The sequence below is a fragment of the Stegostoma tigrinum genome, chromosome 25 (assembly GCF_030684315.1).
Source record: "Stegostoma tigrinum isolate sSteTig4 chromosome 25, sSteTig4.hap1, whole genome shotgun sequence".
NCBI lineage: Eukaryota > Metazoa > Chordata > Chondrichthyes > Orectolobiformes > Stegostomatidae > Stegostoma > Stegostoma tigrinum.
Genome location: NC_081378.1, coordinates 13,590,348 through 13,609,527, shown reverse-complemented (window position 1 = coordinate 13,609,527; position 19,180 = coordinate 13,590,348). Strand labels below are relative to the sequence as shown.

The window sequence follows — 19,180 nt, the reverse complement described above, 5'->3', positions numbered from 1 at the left end:
AAATTTTAGATGTGAAAAGCTAGGACGAGTTTCAGGAAGAGCATAAACATTGCTAAGACAAGTTAGGCCAAATTGCCTGTTCTTTCCTATATCCCCCATCTAATCTTGCTTGCATTTACATTGGGAGATGGTGGTAGAGGAGTTTTGTCACTGGACGAGTAACACAGAGATTCAGGACAATGCACTAGAGAACGTGGGTTCAGATCGCACCGTAGCATCTAGTAGAATTTGAATTTAGTTAATAAATATAAGGTATAACACTATTGTCATTATTGGTGATGATGGCAGCCATTATTGATTGTTGAAAGATCCCATCTGGTTCACTTTTGTCTGTTAGGGGAGGCAATCTGCCATCTTACCTAATCTAGCCGACATGTCACTCCAGACTCTCAGTACCATGGTTGACTCTTAATTGTCCTCTGACATGGCCTTAGCAAGCTTTTCAGCTCAAAGGTGGTGAGGAATGAGCAACAGATACAGGCTTTACTTGCAATGTCACACATCCCAGGAAAGAATAAAGAAAAAAAATAGTCTCAAAGAGCTTCACAAGAATGTTACTGATCAAATTTTGACTCTGAGTCATGTAAAGAGACATTAGGACAGGCTTAGTCAAAAATAGTTAGGTATTAATCCACGGTTTAAAGGAAGAAAAGGAAATGGTAAGGTATAGAGAGAGGGAGTTTCTGTGCTGACAATGAAGGAAACTGAACGTACAGCTACCAAAGGTGTGATTACTATATGTTGGGATGTGCAAGTAGTCAGAATTAGAGGAGCGCAGAAACATTGAAGGCTGGAAAAGTTAATGTGGATGGGGGAAGGGTGAAATTGCCGTGGTCTTTGGAAACGATGATGAAGATGCACCCGAATAATATGCTGCTGATAAAGGTCTGTGTTGAAATGTGAAAAAAAACGAGCATTTGGTGAGAGACTGGGAATCACGAAACAGTGCGAGTTTTTACCACTTGGGTGACAATGAGGAGGTGGGCAACAAAGGTGGCACAAGGAGGGCAATTACATTAAACCTCACACCCCAACAAAATAGACTGCTGCTGATTTCATCCACCTACATACTAGTGGAAAGAGATGATACATCTTGAACGACCTCCAGAGGAAAAAAGTGATAAGGTTAACTTTCTAGTCAGAGTCGATTAAACCATTTACAGGCAGCTTTTGAGCTGAAAAGGATTTCCTCCTTATCTTTACGTAGTTGTGACTTCCTCCCCTATTGAATGAAGTGCTTGTTTTCTTTAGATAATGAAGCCCCATTGATCCATGATGTGAAGCCGAATAGACTTTGCAATTTCATTGACTTTTTTAAAAATGTTCTCTTCCCCTTGCTGCTCCATCTGTTAACTTGCACTCCACAGAGTGGCGACAGGGAAGGATGGCCAGGGTGATCCTGCAGGACGAAGATATCACTACAAAGATAGAGAATGACTGGAAGAGGTTGAACACACTGGCGCATTATCAGGTGAGATGGGGGGGGGATGGTGTGATTGGCTCTGCTGGGGCAGCTGTCAATCACCGCTCTTGAGAGAGAGGGAGAGAGAGAGAGAGAGAAAGCAGAATTAGATTGGTCAGACTAATTCCTTGTGCTGATGTAAACGGTAGATTGTTTCCTCTGATAGAAATGTCCTTTCTTCATTAATGTGCAAATAATTTGGGAGATAAGCCATCAACTGCTAAATTAGGGATTTGACTTTGGTCCACATTGGTGTTAAATTAAATGTCACAATGTTGACTCTCAACACGGAGGTGGGAAGGAAAAACAGATGAGAAATTGATTGGATCGGAGATGAGATAATGAAGACAGGAGTTAATTCTTTCACCGGAAAGGGCAAGTTATCCTTGACAAATCGTGTCAAAATTTCCAAAGCTGTTAGCACTCTGGCAGCACAGGTGGATCCTCTATTGAAAATGATAGATATTTGTTGCTGTTCGGTGATTTTAATGCTTGCCTGTGTAAATAAGCATGAAAGTTTCCGTGTTGTAACAATCTAAGGTTTGCAAATAAAGAACAAATTGGAAGCAAGATATTTGTGGAAGCTGATAACCTGAAATAAAACAAAATGCTGGAGAATCTCAGCAGATCTGGGAGCATTTGTGGGGAAAGAATTAAAGTTAACGTTTGGAGTTTAATGTGAGTCTCCTTTGGAACTCAGTTCTGAACTTTGTTTCAGTCTCCCCAAAAGCAGCCAGACCTGCTGAGTCTCTCCAGCACTTTTTTTATTTCAGATCTCCAGCAATATGCTTTTAGTTCAGAAGCTAATCTTTGTGCTTTAAAAACACTGAGAGAGAGTGCAAAGCTAATATCTTCAATCAAGGAACCCCCCCACCCCACCCCACCCATTCCTGTCAAGGTTTCTCCAGCATATTCTATGTTTTTATACAAAAATTACTTTGATAATCATGTCCACATGTTTTCTATTGGGGTATAATCAATTTAAGTGAAGAGACAACACTTGAATTCTGGTAAAAGTGTGAAACGAATGATGTTACCTGACTTCTGCTGTGAGTCAGTGCATTCAAGAAGCAATAGCACATAGCGGCTGGGCTGAACTTCATGTCTATGATTGCACTCCCCTAAAACCTGACCATTTTATTTCATTCTTTTTGCGCTGGGTGTGGTCGATGCAGTGAAGATATCATGCTGCATCTGCATTCTTGATGTGCTGCTTTACACTGACATCAGACAAGTGGAGGTCGTGTCTTCCATTTCCGGACGTGAAGCATTTGGACAAGACCAATCGCAATGTTAAAACATCCTGTGATATGGCGCAGGTTGTAAATCAGATGGTAGCTTAAGGCATGGTGTTGCAACAGACCATAGACAACTTCACTCTGCTTCTGGACTGTGCAGTGGTCAACATGAGAGTTCCTTCTGAAAAAATTGAACACCAAAAGTAGAACTGTATCATTCCCCATGAATGATACACTCTCCTCAATGAGCACAAAAAATGAGATAAAAATATATGATCCAATTATTGCATGAAATGCAAGGCAAAGGAAAAATCACCATCTCCAACTATTCCTCCATCCAAACATTGTAAGATTTTAATATATACGAGCGGAATTAGACCATTTGACTCATCAAATCTGCTGCACCATTTGATCATGGTTGATATGCTTCTCAAGTCCAGTGTCCTGCCTTCTCCCTGTAACCCTTGATTCCCTTACTAATCAAGAACCTATCTCTCTATCCCTTAAGAACATGCAGTGATGTGGCCTCCATAGCCTTTTGAGGTAATGAGCTTCACAGACTCACCACCCTCTGGCTGAAGAAATTCCTCCTCATCTCAGTTCTAATTAACTGTGAGGCTGTACCCTTGGGTTGTAGTCTCTCTTACTAGTGAAAACATCTTCTCCACATTCCATTCTCTCTGGGCCTCTCAGTATTCTGTAAATTTCAATCAGATTCCACTTCCCCCAATTATACTTCTCAGCTCCATTGAGTACAGACCTGTAGTCTTCAACCTCTCTGCATATGACAAGCCCTTCAGCCCCAGCATCATTCTTGTAAACCTCTTCTGGGGCCCCACCAAATGCCAGCACATCCTTCCTTAGAAATGGGGCCCAAGACTGGTTACAGTATTCGAAATGTGGTCTAACCAGAGCCTTATACAGCCTGAGCACTGCATCTTTGCTGTTGTATTGCCTTCTTGAAATGAATGCTAACATTGCATTTGCCTTTCTAACTGCCAGCTAAACCTGTTAACCCAAAGGGAGACCTGAACTAAGACTTGTAACTTGCTTTGTGATTCACAGATCTGAAGCCTTGCCCCATTTAGAATATAATATATTTTTCCCACCAAGGTGTGTAAGCACACAATATCCCACATTGCATTCCATCTGCTAGCCACTCTCCTAGCCCATCCAAGTCCTTCTGCAGCCTCCCTACTTCATCATAACCAGTCCCTCCACCTTACACTGTGTCATCTGCACATGGAGAAACAATGACCTCAGCTTCTCGGCACTGGTAATTAATGTATAATGTGAATAGTGGTGGTCCAAACACTGAACCTGTGGAATTCCTCCAGTCACTGGCTGCCATTCTGAAAAGATCCCTTTTATCTGCCTTCCACTAGCCAGCCAATCCTCTGTCCATGCCAGTACCTTTCCCCTAACACTGTGGGCTCTTACCTTTGTTTTCAAATTCAAGGGATGTGGACATCACTGGCTAGACCAGCATTTACTGCCCATCCCTAATGGCCTAGAGGGCAGTTAAGAATCAGCCATATTGCTGTGGGTCTGGAGTCACATATGGACCAGACCTAAATGAGATTAGTAAACCAGATGGGTTTTTCCGGACAATTGCCAATGATTTTATGGTTATCGCTGGACTCTTCATTCTGTATTATTATTGGATTCAAATTTCACTATCAGCTCCCCAGAACATTACCTGGGTCTCTGGGTTAATAGCCTAGCAATAATATCACTAGACTGTCGCCTACCCTTATTTAGCAGCCTTCTGTGCAGCACCTTGCGAAAATGCCTTCTGGAAATCCAAATAGATTACATCCACTGGCTTTCCTTTGTCTAGTTACCTCCTCAAAGAATTCTATCAGATTTGTAAGGCATGACCTTCCCTTGATAAAGCCTGTACATAACTCTCCCTCAGGATATTTATTTCCTTTGCATAGCCTCAACTGGACCTGACTCTACATCACAGCTTGCTATTGACTTAATTTCATTTCTCACTAACAAGGCAAATCCACCCTCTCTGTCCATCTGCCTGTCCTTTCAGTAGAATGTTTATCTTTGGAGAATAAGTGCTGAGTCCTGATCCCCCACAGCCATATGTCTGTGATACCTACAATATCGTACTGCCAAATTCAAATTGAGCTACAAACTAATTTACCTTGTTACACATGCTGCACGCATTTAATGCACCCCCAGTCCTGCATTGGCTGTCCCCTTTCTCATAGTTGTTCCTTTATCTGCTCTGCTGGAAGTTAGATTCCTGAACCTTTTCATATCCTACATGTTATTACTTGCTCTGGAAAATTTAATAGCCACTGCTGAGCCCTCCCGAGCTTTAATTTTGTCCATGGTTTTCTATGTGATGGAACCACCCCTCCCCTCCAGCCATCCCTCACTATTTAGTTCTTAAGAACTTAAGCAAAGGCTACATTGAAGGAAAAAGATTAATTGTAGACTGGTAAACCAGATGGTGTCAATAAAGTTAACATTTTGTTAGAATTGTTTTGTGCTTAGTCAAAGGAATAAAGCTCTTCTATTGGGAATGTGTTTATGTGATATTATTGAAGGCAATGTTGAGGCCAAAATTTTGCTGCCAGGAAATACGGTGGTGAGCATTGATGGTCAAGATTATTTGCCATGTAGTTGTTGTATGATGATATCCAAACATGAAGGTGAATAATGATATGTTTGCAAAGAAAATCTACGTGAGCGCACAGGGGCAAAGGAATGGAAGTAAATAAAAGGACAATTAGTTGAAGAGGGGAGAGACATGTGTTAACACCAGCATAGATTATTTTGCTTAAGGGCCCATTGCTGTAAACTAAGTGTGATATCAGAAATGTTAGATAATAAAATGTGAGGCTGGATGAACACAGCAGGCCAAGCAGCATCTCAGGAGCACAAAAGCTGACGTTTCGGGCCTGGACCCTTCATCAGAGAGGGGAGTGGGGAGAGGGAACTGGAATAAATAGGGAGAGAGGGGGAGGCGGACCGAAGATGGAGAGTAAAGAAGATAGGTGGAGAGAGTATAGGTGGGGAGGTAGGGAGGGGATAGGTCAGTCCAGGGAAGACGGACAGGTCAAGGAGGTGGGATGAGGTTAGTAGGTAGATGGGGGTGCGGCTTGGGGTGGGAGGAAGGGATGGGTGAGAGGAAGAACAGGTTAGGGAGGCAGAGACAGGTTGGACTGGTTTTGGGATACAGTGGGTGGGGGGGAAGAGCTGGTCTGGTTGTGTGGTGCAGTGGGGGGAGGGGACGAACTGGGCTGGTTTAGGGATGCAGTTGGGGAAGGGGAGATTTTGAAACTGGTGAAGTCCACATTGATACCATTAGGCTGCAGGGTTCCCAGGCAGAATATGAGTTGCTGTTCCTGCAACCTTCGGGTGGCATCATTGTGGCAGTGCAGGAGGCCCATGATGGACATGTCATCTAGAGAATGGGAGGGGGAGTGGAATTGGTTCGCGACTGGGAGGTGCAGTTGTTTATTGCGAACCGAGTGGAGGTGTTCTGCAAAGCGGTCTCCAAGCCTCCGCTTGGTTTCCCCAATGTAGAGGAAGCCGCACCGGGTACAGTGGATGCAGTATACCACATTGGCAGATGTGCAGGTGAACCTCTGCTTAATGTGGAATGTCATCTTGGGGCCTGGGATAGGGGTGAGGGAGGAGGTGTGGGGGCGAGTGTAGCATTTCCTGCAGTTGCAGGGGAAGGTGCCGGGTTTGGTGGGGTTGGAGGGCAGTGTGGAGCGAACAAGGGAGTCACGGAGAGAGTGGTCTCTCCGGAAAGCAGATAGGGGTGTGGATGGAAAAATGTCTTGGGTGGTGGGGTCGGATTGTAAATGGCGAAAGTGTCGGAGGATGATGCGTTGTATCCGGAGGTTGGTAGGGTGGTGTGTGAGAATGAGGGGGATCCTCTTAGGGTGGTTGTGGCGGGGGCGGGGTGTGAGGGATGTGTCGCGGGAAATACGGAAGACGCGGTCAAGGGCGTTCTCGATCACTGTGGGGGGAAAGTTGCAGTCCTTAAAGAACTTGGACATTTGGGATGTGCGGGAGTGGAATGTCTTATCATGGGAGCAGATGCGGCGGAGGCGGAGGAATTGGGAATAGGGGATGGAATTTTTGCAGGAGGGTGGGTGGGAAGAGGTGTATTCTAGGTAGCTGTGGGAGTCGGTGGGCTTGAAATGGACATCAGTTACAAGCTGGTTGCCTGAGATGGAGACTGAGAGGTCCAGGAAAGTGAGGGATGTGCTGGAGATGGCCCAGGTGAACTGAAGGTTGGGGTGGAAGGTGTTGGTGAAGTGGATGAACTGTTCGAGCTCCAACTTTCCCCCCACAGTGATCGAGAACGCCCTTGACCGCGTCTCCCGTATTTCCCGCAACACATCCCTCACACCCCGCCCCCGCCACAACCGCCCTAAGAGGATCCCCCTCATTCTCACACACCACACTACCAACCTCCGGATACAACGCATCATCCTCCGACACTTTTGCCATTTACAATCCGACCCCACCACCCAAGACATTTTTCCATCCCCACCCCTGTCTGCTTTCCAGAGAGACCACTCTCTCCGTGACTCCCTTGTTCGCTCCACACTGCCCTCCAACCCCACCACACCCGGCACCTTCCCCTGCAACTGCAGGAAATGCTACACTTGCCCCCACACCTCCTCCCTCACCCCTATCCCAGGCCCCAAGATGACATTCCACATTAAGCAGAGGTTCACCTGCACATCTGCCAATGTGGTATACTGCATCCACTGTACCCGGTGCGGCTTCCTCTACATTGGGGAAACCAAGCGGAGGCTTGGAGACCGCTTTGCAGAACACCTCTGCTCAGTTCGCAACAAACAACTGCACCTCCCAGTCGCAAACCATTTCCACTCCCCCTCCCATTCTCTAGATGACATGTCCATCATGGGCCTCCTGCACTGCCACAATGATGCCACCCGAAGGTTGCAGGAACAGCAACTCATATTCCGCCTGGGAACCCTGCAGCCTAATGGTATCAATGTGGACTTCACCAGTTTCAAAATCTCCCCTTCCCCAACTGCATCCCTAAACCAGCCCAGTTCGTCCCCTCCCCCCACTGCACCACACAACCAGCCCAGCTCTTCCCCCCCACCCACTGCATCCCAAAACCAGTCCAACCTGTCTCTGCCTCCCTAACCGGTTCTTCCTCTCACCCATCCCTTCCTCCCACCCCAAGCCGCACCCCCATCTACCTACTAACCTCATCCCACCTCCTTGACCTGTCCGTCTTCCCTGGACTGACCTATCCCCTCCCTACCTCCCCACCTATACTCTCTCCACCTATCTTCTTTACTCTCCATCTTCGGTCCGCCTCCCCCTCTCTCCCTATTTATTCCAGAACCCTCTCCACATCCCCCTCTCTGATGAAGGGTCCAGGCCTGAAACGTCAGCTTTTGTGCTCCTGAGATGCTGCTTGGCCTGCTGTGTTCATCCAGCCTCAAATTTTATTATCTTGGATTCTCCAGCATCTGCAGTTCCCATTATCTCTGCTTATCAGAAATGTTACATGGAATATCCACTACACAGGCAGTGCATAATATATGCAAGACTTTCAATGTAATCCCGTCACCCAATAATCTTCCATGATCCTCCCGTGCGCTTTGTGATGTTTCATCATATAATCCAAAAAAGGTGGAAGGATCTGAGTGATTCCTATATCACAGCGCTACCAATGCTGGAGGACTGAATGCCAGGCAAAAGTGTTTCTGATGAAAAACAATGAACAATAAAGTTACTGCCTTGAACATTTTAAGACTTCCATTTCCACTGCCACAAAATTATGGCAGCAAGCAATATAAATTGTTGCTGTGTGTGTGTGTGTGTGTGTGTGTGTGTGTGTGTGTGTGTGTGTGTGTGTGTGTTGAGACAGAGGAAAATAGTCTTTCCTGGACGTAAATTCAGAATCAGCAGTGTAAGACAAAAGTCCTTGATGTCTTTGGTTGTTTTTTGTTGTTCTGCCAACTAATGATAAGATGGAACATACTACTGAAAGCCTTCGGAATCCTTGGTTGTAATCCTTCCGGGAGTATCCAATGTTTGTCTGTTCAAACTATCTCAATCCCCTGATTAGGCTGCTGACTGGTAATCACTCCAAATGTGTGTTACTTTACATGTAATTTAAAAAAAAGCAAAGTCTTTGAGTTGCTTAATGAGTTTTCCATATTTTCTGTTTAATTCCCAAAAAAAAAACCCAATTCTCTGCAGGTGACAGATGGCTCTGTGGTTGCCCTGGTGCCCAAACAAACAACAGCATACAATGCTGCCAATAATTCAACTGTGTCTCGGACCTCAGCCAGCAAATACGGTGAGTTCTGTTCTCCCCACCTCATTTCAAAAGACCCTCTGTTTTTTACTGAGAAGTCCTTGCACTCCCATAATCTTCCTCTGCAATTTCATTCCATTCATCTATTCACTGGCACAGGAAAGTGAAATCCCATGAAGATTAAATGCTGTGATGAGTTTTGAGTTGGGACAGCAGAGGTAGATGGCAGAATGTTAATTAACACGTACAGTTACACAGAATTTACAACACAGAAATAGGCCATTTGGTTCAAAGGGTCCAAATCACTGTTTACAAGCCACATAACCTTGCTTGAACAGAAATTGCTGGTAAAGCTCAGCAAGTCTGGCTGCATCAGTGGGAAGAAATCAGAGTTAATGTTTCGGGTCGAGTAGCAGTTCCTCAGAACTGTTTCTGAGGTAATTTTATTTCTGATATACAGCATCCGCAGTTCTTTCCTTTACATAACTTGGCACGCTCATCTCATACTATCAGTGAGTCTTTCTCTTCCTTTCTCCCTCATGCACTTATCATGCTGTCCCTTAAATGCATTTACACTTTCCCATTGATATCCATCCTCTTCACCTTGAGACGATGGCTATTGATAAAGTAATGGTTCTATCGACACAGATATACTTCCAATACTTTGCTTGTGGGCCCAGTCCTGATGTCTGGCTCCAGTGACTACCACCAGCAGATTTGACTATGGGTTCACAATGGCTCTGCCATCCTCCACTGATCATGTGCACACATGTGAAGTCTACAGCAGGGGATGACTATTTGATGATCAGAGGGTGAAGGCACTGGGCTGTGATCGGGAACAGGTGCCCTGGATAGTTTTCGGGAGTGATTGGATCAAATCCACCTTGCATATAATTGGAATAAATCATCCATTTGTGCACCCCCACAGCTGATGCCATGGAATTAAATCTGTTTAGCACATAAACAAAGACAGAATTTGCTGGAAAAGCTCAGCAGGTCTGGCAGCACCTATGAAGAAAAATCAGAATTAACGTTTCCCGCCTGGTGACCCTTCCTCAGAATGGATGGTAGCTAAGAAAATGTCTGTTTATGTGTAGAAGATAGGGTGGGGGGAGGGGTAAGGGGTAAACGATAGGTGAGGATAGTGCCCAAAGACAGAGAAGAACAGTTGGACAGAGAAAGGAGTGGATAATGATCTGGCCAGGAGGGTGAATAGCTGTTAATGGAGACTTTTATCGGTTAATGATAGGTGGTCTGTGTGGTGACAAGGGCTGGTGTGTAGGATAGGAGGCTAGGACATGGGAGAGTTCAGGCCTTAAAATTATTGAACTTGATATTGAGTCTGGAGGGCTGCAGGGTCCCCAGGTAGAAAATGAGGATTTGTATCCCAGCTTGCGCTGAGCTTTGCTGGAACACTGTGGTTTTTCAGTTCTTTTCTCTGCCTAGCGCAGAGCTGGATTAAATTTGGGGAATTGACAGTGTTGGTAATACAGCCCAGCCCATTGATTTTAGGGGGCTTGTGATCACAGTTGCCTATCTCAGGCAGTTGATGATTTGTAGCTAGTTTTTGACAATTTATCGAGTTTATTAAGCAGCAGTTTAAATATTAGATAAAGGAAGCATACGACATTGACAGTGGGGGGTGGCTCACTGATATTAGAGAACACACAGTATGTCAGCACAGAATGTTTTGGTCCTGTTTAAGATGATAGGGACCACATTTTGCTCTCTCGTTGAGGTGTTAGGAAACATTCTCTGGGTCTTTCTCCTCCTATTCTGGTCCATCTATCTCAGGAGCTATCTCACGACTGCCTGACAAGAAGTCTGTCCTTGGACACTTAACCGTCATGTCATATTTCTAGGACCAGGCTAATTGTCTGAACTCTTTGGCCACTGGCCACGGGACAGCTCTTTATGACATCATGTGACCATTGTCCCTTTGAAGGTTAGTTTTCATTCCTTCTGACAACAAATCCTTCTAACTTTCAAAGACAGGACACTGATAAAAGGATACAGTTGGCACCAAATAAACTGTTGATACTAGTATCAAAAACAAAGTTGCTGGAAAAGCTCAGCAGATGTGGCAGCATCTGTGAAGGAGAAAACAAAGTTAACATTTTAGGGTCCGGTGACTCTTCCTCAGAACTGACCCGAAACGTTAACTGTTTTTTTTCCTTCACAGATGCTGCTCGACCTGCTGAACTTTACCAGCAACTTTGTTTTTGTTCCTGATTTACAGCATCCACAGTTTTTACAGTTTTTATTTTGTTGATGGGAGTATAATGTGCATCATGACCTCTGTGTTGTTTTGAAATTCTTCCCTTTATTTTTATGTTCTGCTATTTTAGAAGGTTAATTAATGCAATAATACGTGTCAAATGCAATCTTATGCTGCACAGTAAATACTAAGAAGATCCACGTTTTAATAGTCTCCAATTTCCGGCAAACAGCCACATTAGGCCCAGAAGAAAATTACCCTCCTCTGCCCTTCATCCATTGCATTGGTTAATTACCTTTCTCCTGGAACAATTGGTATTTTGCAAGGTCAGAAGCCTTCAGGGGTCATGAAAGTCACTACATGAATGCAAGTCTGTCTTTTTTTTGTAGAAACTATGATCCGGTATACGGGCAGTCCTGACAGTTTGCGCTCTCGCACTCCGATGATCACACCCGACTTGGAGACAGGGGTCAAGGTCTGGCACCTGGTCAAGAACCATGAGCACGGAGACCAGAAGGAGGGAGATCGGGGCAGTAAGATGGTGTCTGAGATCTACCTGACTCGGCTACTCGCTACAAAGGTAATGTTAGCAATGGAAAATTTGGGAAAGCGTAGATCTGTGTTAACCCCATTCTTCAATACAGGCTGTGAAATCACTCCAGGAAGAGTATTCTTCTGTTCTCGTTGGGAGCCCTTGCCAGTAAATTTCCCCCTCAGGTAGATGGAGGGGTATGTAAGATGGCCAGTAAACCAAGTGATAATTCCCTGTGGCAAAGGAAATGTGCTGTCCGTTCTTGGTCTGTGTGATGGCAGACTCGCAGCAACGTGATTGACTCTCAATAATCCTCTAAAATAGTCTACCAAGACGTTCAGTTCTATCAACTGCTAGAAAGTCTCAATAAAGGAATGAAACTACGCAGATCACGTGGCATCAACAAAGGCACTGAAGATGACAATGGCAAGGTAATCCTTAACATCTGGGGGCTAGTCCCAATATGGGTAGTGTTTGCTCACAGATTGGTCCAGCATTAGCTTGACAATGGTATGATTCCATGAGGATGACTTGCACACTGTCACAAACAACACCATCACGATCTCTGGATATATGTCCTGTCCCACCAACAGGACTCAGACAGTAGCATAGTGGTATACAGTCAGAAGGGAGCTATCCTAAAGGTCGTCAATATTGACTCTGGCACCCCTGGATTCACAGGGCATCAAGTCAAACATTGTCAAGGAAACCTTGTTGATTATCTGCCCACTTGACTAATGAATCAGCACTCTTCCATATTGAACATCACTTGGAGGTGTTGTTAAGGCTGGGAAGGGCACAGATGCACTCAGGGTGGGAGATTTCAACATCCACCACCAGCAGCCTATCAGCATCACCACTCATGACCAAACTGGTTGAGTCCTAACAGGATATAGCTGCTAGGTTAGTTCTGCAGGAGTTAGGGAGGAACCAACAAGAGGGGAAAATATATTTGACCCCATTCCTCAACAGTTTGCCTTCTGTAGAAGTATCTGTCCATTATAGGATTGGGGATACAATGTGTTTTGTGGCACACTCACCACGCTTAATGGGATAGACTTTGAACTGATATTGCCACTAGAGACCATGCATCCATGAGGCACTGTGAACCATCAACAGCAGCAGAATTGTACACCGCATGATCTGCTACCTCATGTCCTGGCATCTCCCCCACTCTGCTATTGCTATCAAGCCAGGGGATCAACCCTGATTCAATGAAGAGTGCAGGAGGGCATGTCAGGAGCAGCACAGGGCATAGTAAAAATAAAGTGTCAACCTGGTGAAGCTATGGCAAACAGCATAAGCAGCAACTGATAGAACTAAGCAAATCAACAACAACGGATCAGATCTAAACTCCGCAGCCCTGCCACAGCTGGTTGTGGCTGATGGTGGACAATTAAACAATTCATTGGATTCACTGCACAAATATCCCCATCCTCAACAAAAGGTAGAAGCCAGCACATCATTAAAAAAAAAGCTGAAGCGTTTGCAATGGTCTTAGCCTCCTGCAGTGGTCCCCAGCATTTCATCTCAGATACTGGCCTTTAGCTAATTCAATTTGCTGTATGTGATATTAAGAAATGGCTGCAAGAATTGGATCATGCAAAGGCTATGGGCCCAGACAACATTCCAGCAATAGTACTGAAGACTTGTGCTTCAGAATTTGCTGTTCCCCAACCTGACATGTTCTAGAACAGCTCCAACACTGGCATCTACCCAAGAATGTGGAAAATTGCCTACGTACGTCCTTTACACAAAAAGCAGGAGAAATCCAAGTAGCCAATTACTGCCCAGTCATGACAGTATGACGGAATGCTCCCCACTTACTTGGCTGAGTTCAGCTTCAATCAAGAAGCTTGACACTATCCAGGTAAAATCCGGGCCATTTGATTGGTACCATATCCGCAAACATCCATCCACTCCCTCTACCACCAGTGCACATTTGCAGCAGCGTGTACTGTTTACACAATGTAGTGCAGAAATTCTTCAGAAGCATTTTCCAAAACCGTGACCACTACCATCTAGAAGGACAAGGGCTGCAGATACAGGGAAACATCACCATCTGCAAGTTCCCTTCAACTTTTGACTTGGAAATATGTCGCTGTTCCTTCAGTGTCACTGGGTCATAAATCCTGGAACTTCTTCCCTAATGACAAAGTTAATCCACTTAGGAAAAATGGATGGCAGTGATTAAAGGAGGCACCTTACCTTCTCAAAGGGCAACTTGGATTTGGTAATAAAAACTGGCCCAGCCAACATCTCATGAATGAATTTAAAGTATTTGAAGCAGTAGATTAGGGTCGGAAAGCAAAGCAATTTTGGATTGCTCTGGGAGAGACCCCTCACAGGGATGATGGCCTGAAAATCCCTCAAACCTCATTGGGTCTTGGTGCAGTGAACCCATTCTTCCCTCTCTGTTAACTGAAGGCAATTATGCACAGTGCTAGCAGAAAATCCCAAGACTATTCACTTCTTTTGCAACCTCCTCCAGTCAAAAAATGGAACCTGGGAATTAAATATTTAAATAGGGACTTTCCACAGTAAGCCCTTGTGCTGCCACATTTAAAAGCAACCTTACTTTAAGTGGGTGCCGGCTAGGACATCTGATACACTCTTCCAATCTGCATGTGAATGATATTTTTTAGTTTGTGTGGGTGGGTGGTGTTGGATGCATATTCATCTCTGCAAGGAGAGAGCCAGGTGTGTTCAGTACCTTATGATAAATGAAGCGTGATAATTTGAACCAGGGAGCAGGAGATCTGCCCAGTCAATTTTTGTGATGCTCAATCTATTTTATTTCCAAGTTAATGAAGAAGTGAAGATTTCTTCTGTTAACCATTTGTGATGAAATGCACGCCACATAGAGGCAATCTCCCCCTCCCAGGGAGGCTCTCTCTATTTCATACACACACACACACACACACACACACACACACACACACAGCCACAGAGGGGAGGGATCTCCTTTTAGAAGACCACAATATAGTTTCTGTTGGCCCGCAAAGAGCGAGGGCTGGGTTCCTTCTGCCTCTCTGAAGGAGAATTAATTGATTGAAAAACCCTCAATTTGGGCAATTGCAGAATTATTATGACAATACAAAGGCAAGTGATCATGGCTCCAAACACAGTTATAGATAATCATTAAAATGAAAGTAAAATACCAAATAATAAAAAAAATTATGTGAATATGAACATTTCAATATGCAAAAAATTGTAATACATTACAAATACAGGACTCCTTAATTAATGTAATAGTTTACAGAATGGATGAGAAATGTCCCTAATAAAGCAGAAAGGTAGAGTGCATCCTTTCATTTCACCCACACCTGCTATGGCTTTGAATCCAGCAGTATGATAGGCCTAGGCCAAACTAATACTCTACCACATTGCTGAGACTAACACATACTCACACAAATACATCCAGGTGCACACGTTCTCACACAACAACATGGTTGAATGTGTCCAAGTAGGTACGTTAGATTATACTTGGAAATAAAAAAATGATTTTAAACAATAGAAGTGTGTGCAGAGTGGGAAAGCAGAATACATAGATGCTATTAGAAATAGTGATAGATACAGAGAGAGAGAGAGAGATTAAGGGAGGAAGATACAGAGAAACAGATAATTCAGTATGTAGAGAATGTAAGGTGGAGACAGGCAAAGATTAGCGAGAAGAAAACAAAACAAAACAATATACAGTGGTGACCATGGAAGTTCATAGCCTGAGACTCAAGGAATTGCTTGTGTTGCTGAAACACCCTGACCTGTTTCAGTCATTGTTGGCGCCCATGCCAATGTGCCATTTCAATGAGACAAAGCTGACAACCCAGCACTTCCTGCCACTGCTCAACCAACTTGTTCAAACACACTATCACACACCCGCAGGGCAGCTGGGACTGGAGGTCAGGCCCTCTGGCCCAGAAGTAGGGATGTTTCTGTCACTGTGTCATACAACTGCCATGTTAATTGAAGCTAGACTCCAGGAGTTGCCCCGGTGGGGTTTGAACCCATGTAATGCAGAGTACTCATCCAGTGACATTACCTCCCTATTCGACCACCATTCCTGCTTTGTACTGGAGCTGCTCAAGCGAACCAGACTGCAGTGCTGGGATTTACAGCTGAACAGTTTTATCCTCACTGCAGATTCTGCACAAGTCTGATGCAAGCAGCAAGGCTTGGAACAGTCCCTGCCAGGATTTGTAAATGCACACAGTGGTCAGTCCTCCAGTTTTGGGAACATGGTGAGGGTGGAAACTGATGGCTAGTCCTGAGCACAGACGCGCCTCACCGTCTTCATGCTTCATTCAGAGGTCAATGAACAGGCATCCAATCGCGTGATCCTATTAATAGAGTTGAAGTACCCTCCCTGATTACAGCAATTACGTCTATGATTGGGACATTAGTTTAATTGCCCATATAAAGCCATTAACTTTGACACAGCCAATGTAAATCCTCTTGACCTGCGTTTGTGCTCAGTGTGCCTCATCCAACTCCCAGTACAATGCTTTCCATGATCACAAAGACAGCTGACTTGAAATTACAATGTCGCTGCTCAGGATTCAGGAGGTGCTGGCTGGAGGCAATTGTTTCTCTGTGATTTTCATGGTTCAGTGAACAGGACTCTCACCTCCCTTCTCACTCAATACTCCCTTTAAGTCCTGTAAATAAAACGACTAACAATAATATACAGTCCCTTTGATGCAGTAAAATGTAACAAACTTTTAATAGGAGTGTGAATCAGACCAAAAATTAGCACCAGGTCAAAGGAGGCACTATTTGGATAGGTGGTGATTGAAGGAGGGTAAGAGGAGTGAACAAATTTGAGCGATTCCAGACTAAAGGCCAGGCTGTGGTGATGGACCTGCAGAAAGTCAGGAAACAAAATAGCCAGAATTGGAGAACTGCATCAATGTGTTGCAGGCATCTCTCCTTCTCATAGATTCTAAATTCATAGAATCCCTACAGTGTGTAAAGAGGCCTTTCAGTCCATCGAATTTGCACCAATTCTCCAAAGGACATCCCATCCGGACCTAGCACCCCTACCCTATCATCAGAACCTCACAATTTCCGTGGCTATTCCACCTAGCCTGCACATCTTTGGACTATGGGAGGAAGCCGTTGCACCCTGAGGAAACCCCTCAGATATGGGGAAAATGTGCAAACTCCACACAGACAGTCACCGGAGGCTGCAATCGACTCTGGGTCCCTGGCGCTGTGAGGCAGCAGTGCTGACCACTGAGGCACTGTGCCACCAAGGTTTCTGTTTGTTGTGTGCTGCTGGCTTCAAGCTCTGAGCATTCCTTTTGGGGTTGCTGTGAAATCATTTATCCATGCATCTTACTAGGAGCATGCCCTTTGTTTGGGGCCCCTTTTCTTCCTGTGTGGGATATTCCAAGTAGTTTTGTGACCATGCACTTGTACAATTTGCAGGGAATCTTGATTATTCAAAGGCAGTGCACGGGAACTGTGTTTAATGGTGTGTACCCAATTTCATTTTTCGATAATCATGTTTACCTGGTCAAAATATCAAGGATTTTTTTTTTAAAAAGTAAGAATATTTTCTAGAAGGTAGCCAGTCTACATTGGTTCATGGTAAATTTTGCATTCAGTGATATGCAAATTAGTGAGTGAAAGTTGCTTAAAAATGCGTTTCAAAACAGCTAAACCTTTGGCCACTAAATGAACACAAGACAGAAACTCTGCTCCTGTGAGCGCCAAGTGAAGGAAGTCGCTAAATTATCACTTTTTATTGGAGTTCTTTCAAGGAGTATCATGCTCTGTGGATAAAATGGACCCTGTAGGTATAATGTATTTGGATTCTTGGAAAGCATTTGATAAGGTGCCACAAAAGATCTTATTGTGAGAAGTAAGAACTCATGGTGTTGGGCGTAACACTAGCATGGATAGAAGATTGGCTGGCTGATAGAAAACAGAGTATGCACGAATGGAACTTTGTCTGATTGCCAAGAAGAAACGCATGGAGTCATGCCGAGCCTTGCAGCTGAATGTCAGCTTTTTGTAATTCACAGCAAAGACTTTGATGAGGGGAGCAAAGGCATAGACTCCAAGTTTGCAGGAGACACAACATTAGTAGGAAAGTATTTTGTAAATAAGATGTAAGGAACTTGGAGACATAGGTTAAATGATTGGGAAAAATGTGGCACGCAGAATATAACAGGGAAAATATGAAGTTGTTTACTTTGGGAGTAAGATTGAAAAAGCAGAATATTATTTGGGATGGTACGGTGGCTCAATAGTTAACACTACTGCCTCACAGTTACTCGGGACATGGGTTCGATTCCATCCTTGGGTGACTGTCGTGTGGAGTTTGTACATTCTCCCTGTATCTGCATGAGGTTTCTGTGGGTGCTGCAGTTTCCTCCTACAGTCCAAAGATATGCAGGCTAGGTGGAACATCCCCAGGATTTGCAGGGTTACAGGAATGAGTTTGAGTGGGATGGTCTTCAGATGGCCAGTATGGACCTGATGGACCAAACAGCCTGCTTTCACACTGTAGGGATTCTATAATTTAAACAGAGAACCACTATAGAATTCCAGCGTGAAGAAGGATCTAAATGATCTGGCACATAGACCACGAAAAGCTAAGATGCAGCATGAAATCAAGGAGATAAATGAGACTTGATCCTTTATTGTGATGGGAAATGAACATGAATGGTATGGATGTTATGCTTCAGTTATAGAGAGCATGGTAAGACCACATCTCGAATACTGGTTTCTGTTTGGGTTGCTGATTTATGGAAGGATACGATTGTGTTGGAGCTAATTTAGTGGGCGTCCACTAGCTTGATATCTGGAATGAGTGGGTTGTCTTATGAGGAACAGTTGGACAAACTGGGCATATTTCCTTTTGTCGGCATGTCTGGAGGGAGTGGGGGCTACACTGCATAAAAATTAGAGATCACTGTTTTAAGACAGAAAGGAGGAGAATTTTTTTTTACGAGCTGTGTGACAATGAAACTCTGCCTCAGAAGATGATGGAGATGGGCAGGGAGTCATTGAATGTTATGAAGATGGAGGTGGATAAACTCTCGTTAGGCTGGAGAATTAAGGGTTATTAGTGGTAGATGTGAATATGGAATTTGAAACACAACAAATCAACTATGACCTTATTGAGCAGGCTCAAGGGGCTGAATAGCCTACTCCTGTCCTATTTGTTTTGTTAGTAACTCATTTATCCTAAACATAACTTTATCTGTACTATTTGTTGGCCTTTGAAATGGGAAAGTGGGTCATTCAACTTGTGCTTTAGGGAAAGGTGCTAAGTATAGTTCAGTCAACATCCCTCACATTCATGAAACAAAAATTATTTTAAAAATTCAAGTACATTCACTCCAAATGGAATCAATGGGCCCTCAATATTACAGGTCCTGGAGGCGTTGTAGAAGAGCTGCATCAATATCTATTAGGAGTAGAGGGTTTAGGG

The 19,180-nt window shown here is 44.3% G+C and overlaps 1 protein-coding gene across 7 annotated transcripts in view; it reads left to right on the top strand.

Moving 5' to 3' along the window:
* plxna4 (plexin A4) overlaps positions 1 to 19,180 on the top strand; it is a 658,721-nt gene that overhangs the window by 618,372 nt on the left and 21,169 nt on the right. For all 7 annotated transcript variants that reach the window (XM_059654487.1, XM_059654491.1, XM_059654488.1 and 4 more), the window contains exons 26-28: positions 1,368 to 1,471; positions 8,929 to 9,028; positions 11,594 to 11,784. In XM_059654487.1, coding sequence (XP_059510470.1) covers positions 1,368 to 1,471; positions 8,929 to 9,028; positions 11,594 to 11,784 — 395 coding nt within the window. The remainder of the gene's footprint in view (positions 1 to 1,367; positions 1,472 to 8,928; positions 9,029 to 11,593; positions 11,785 to 19,180) is intronic.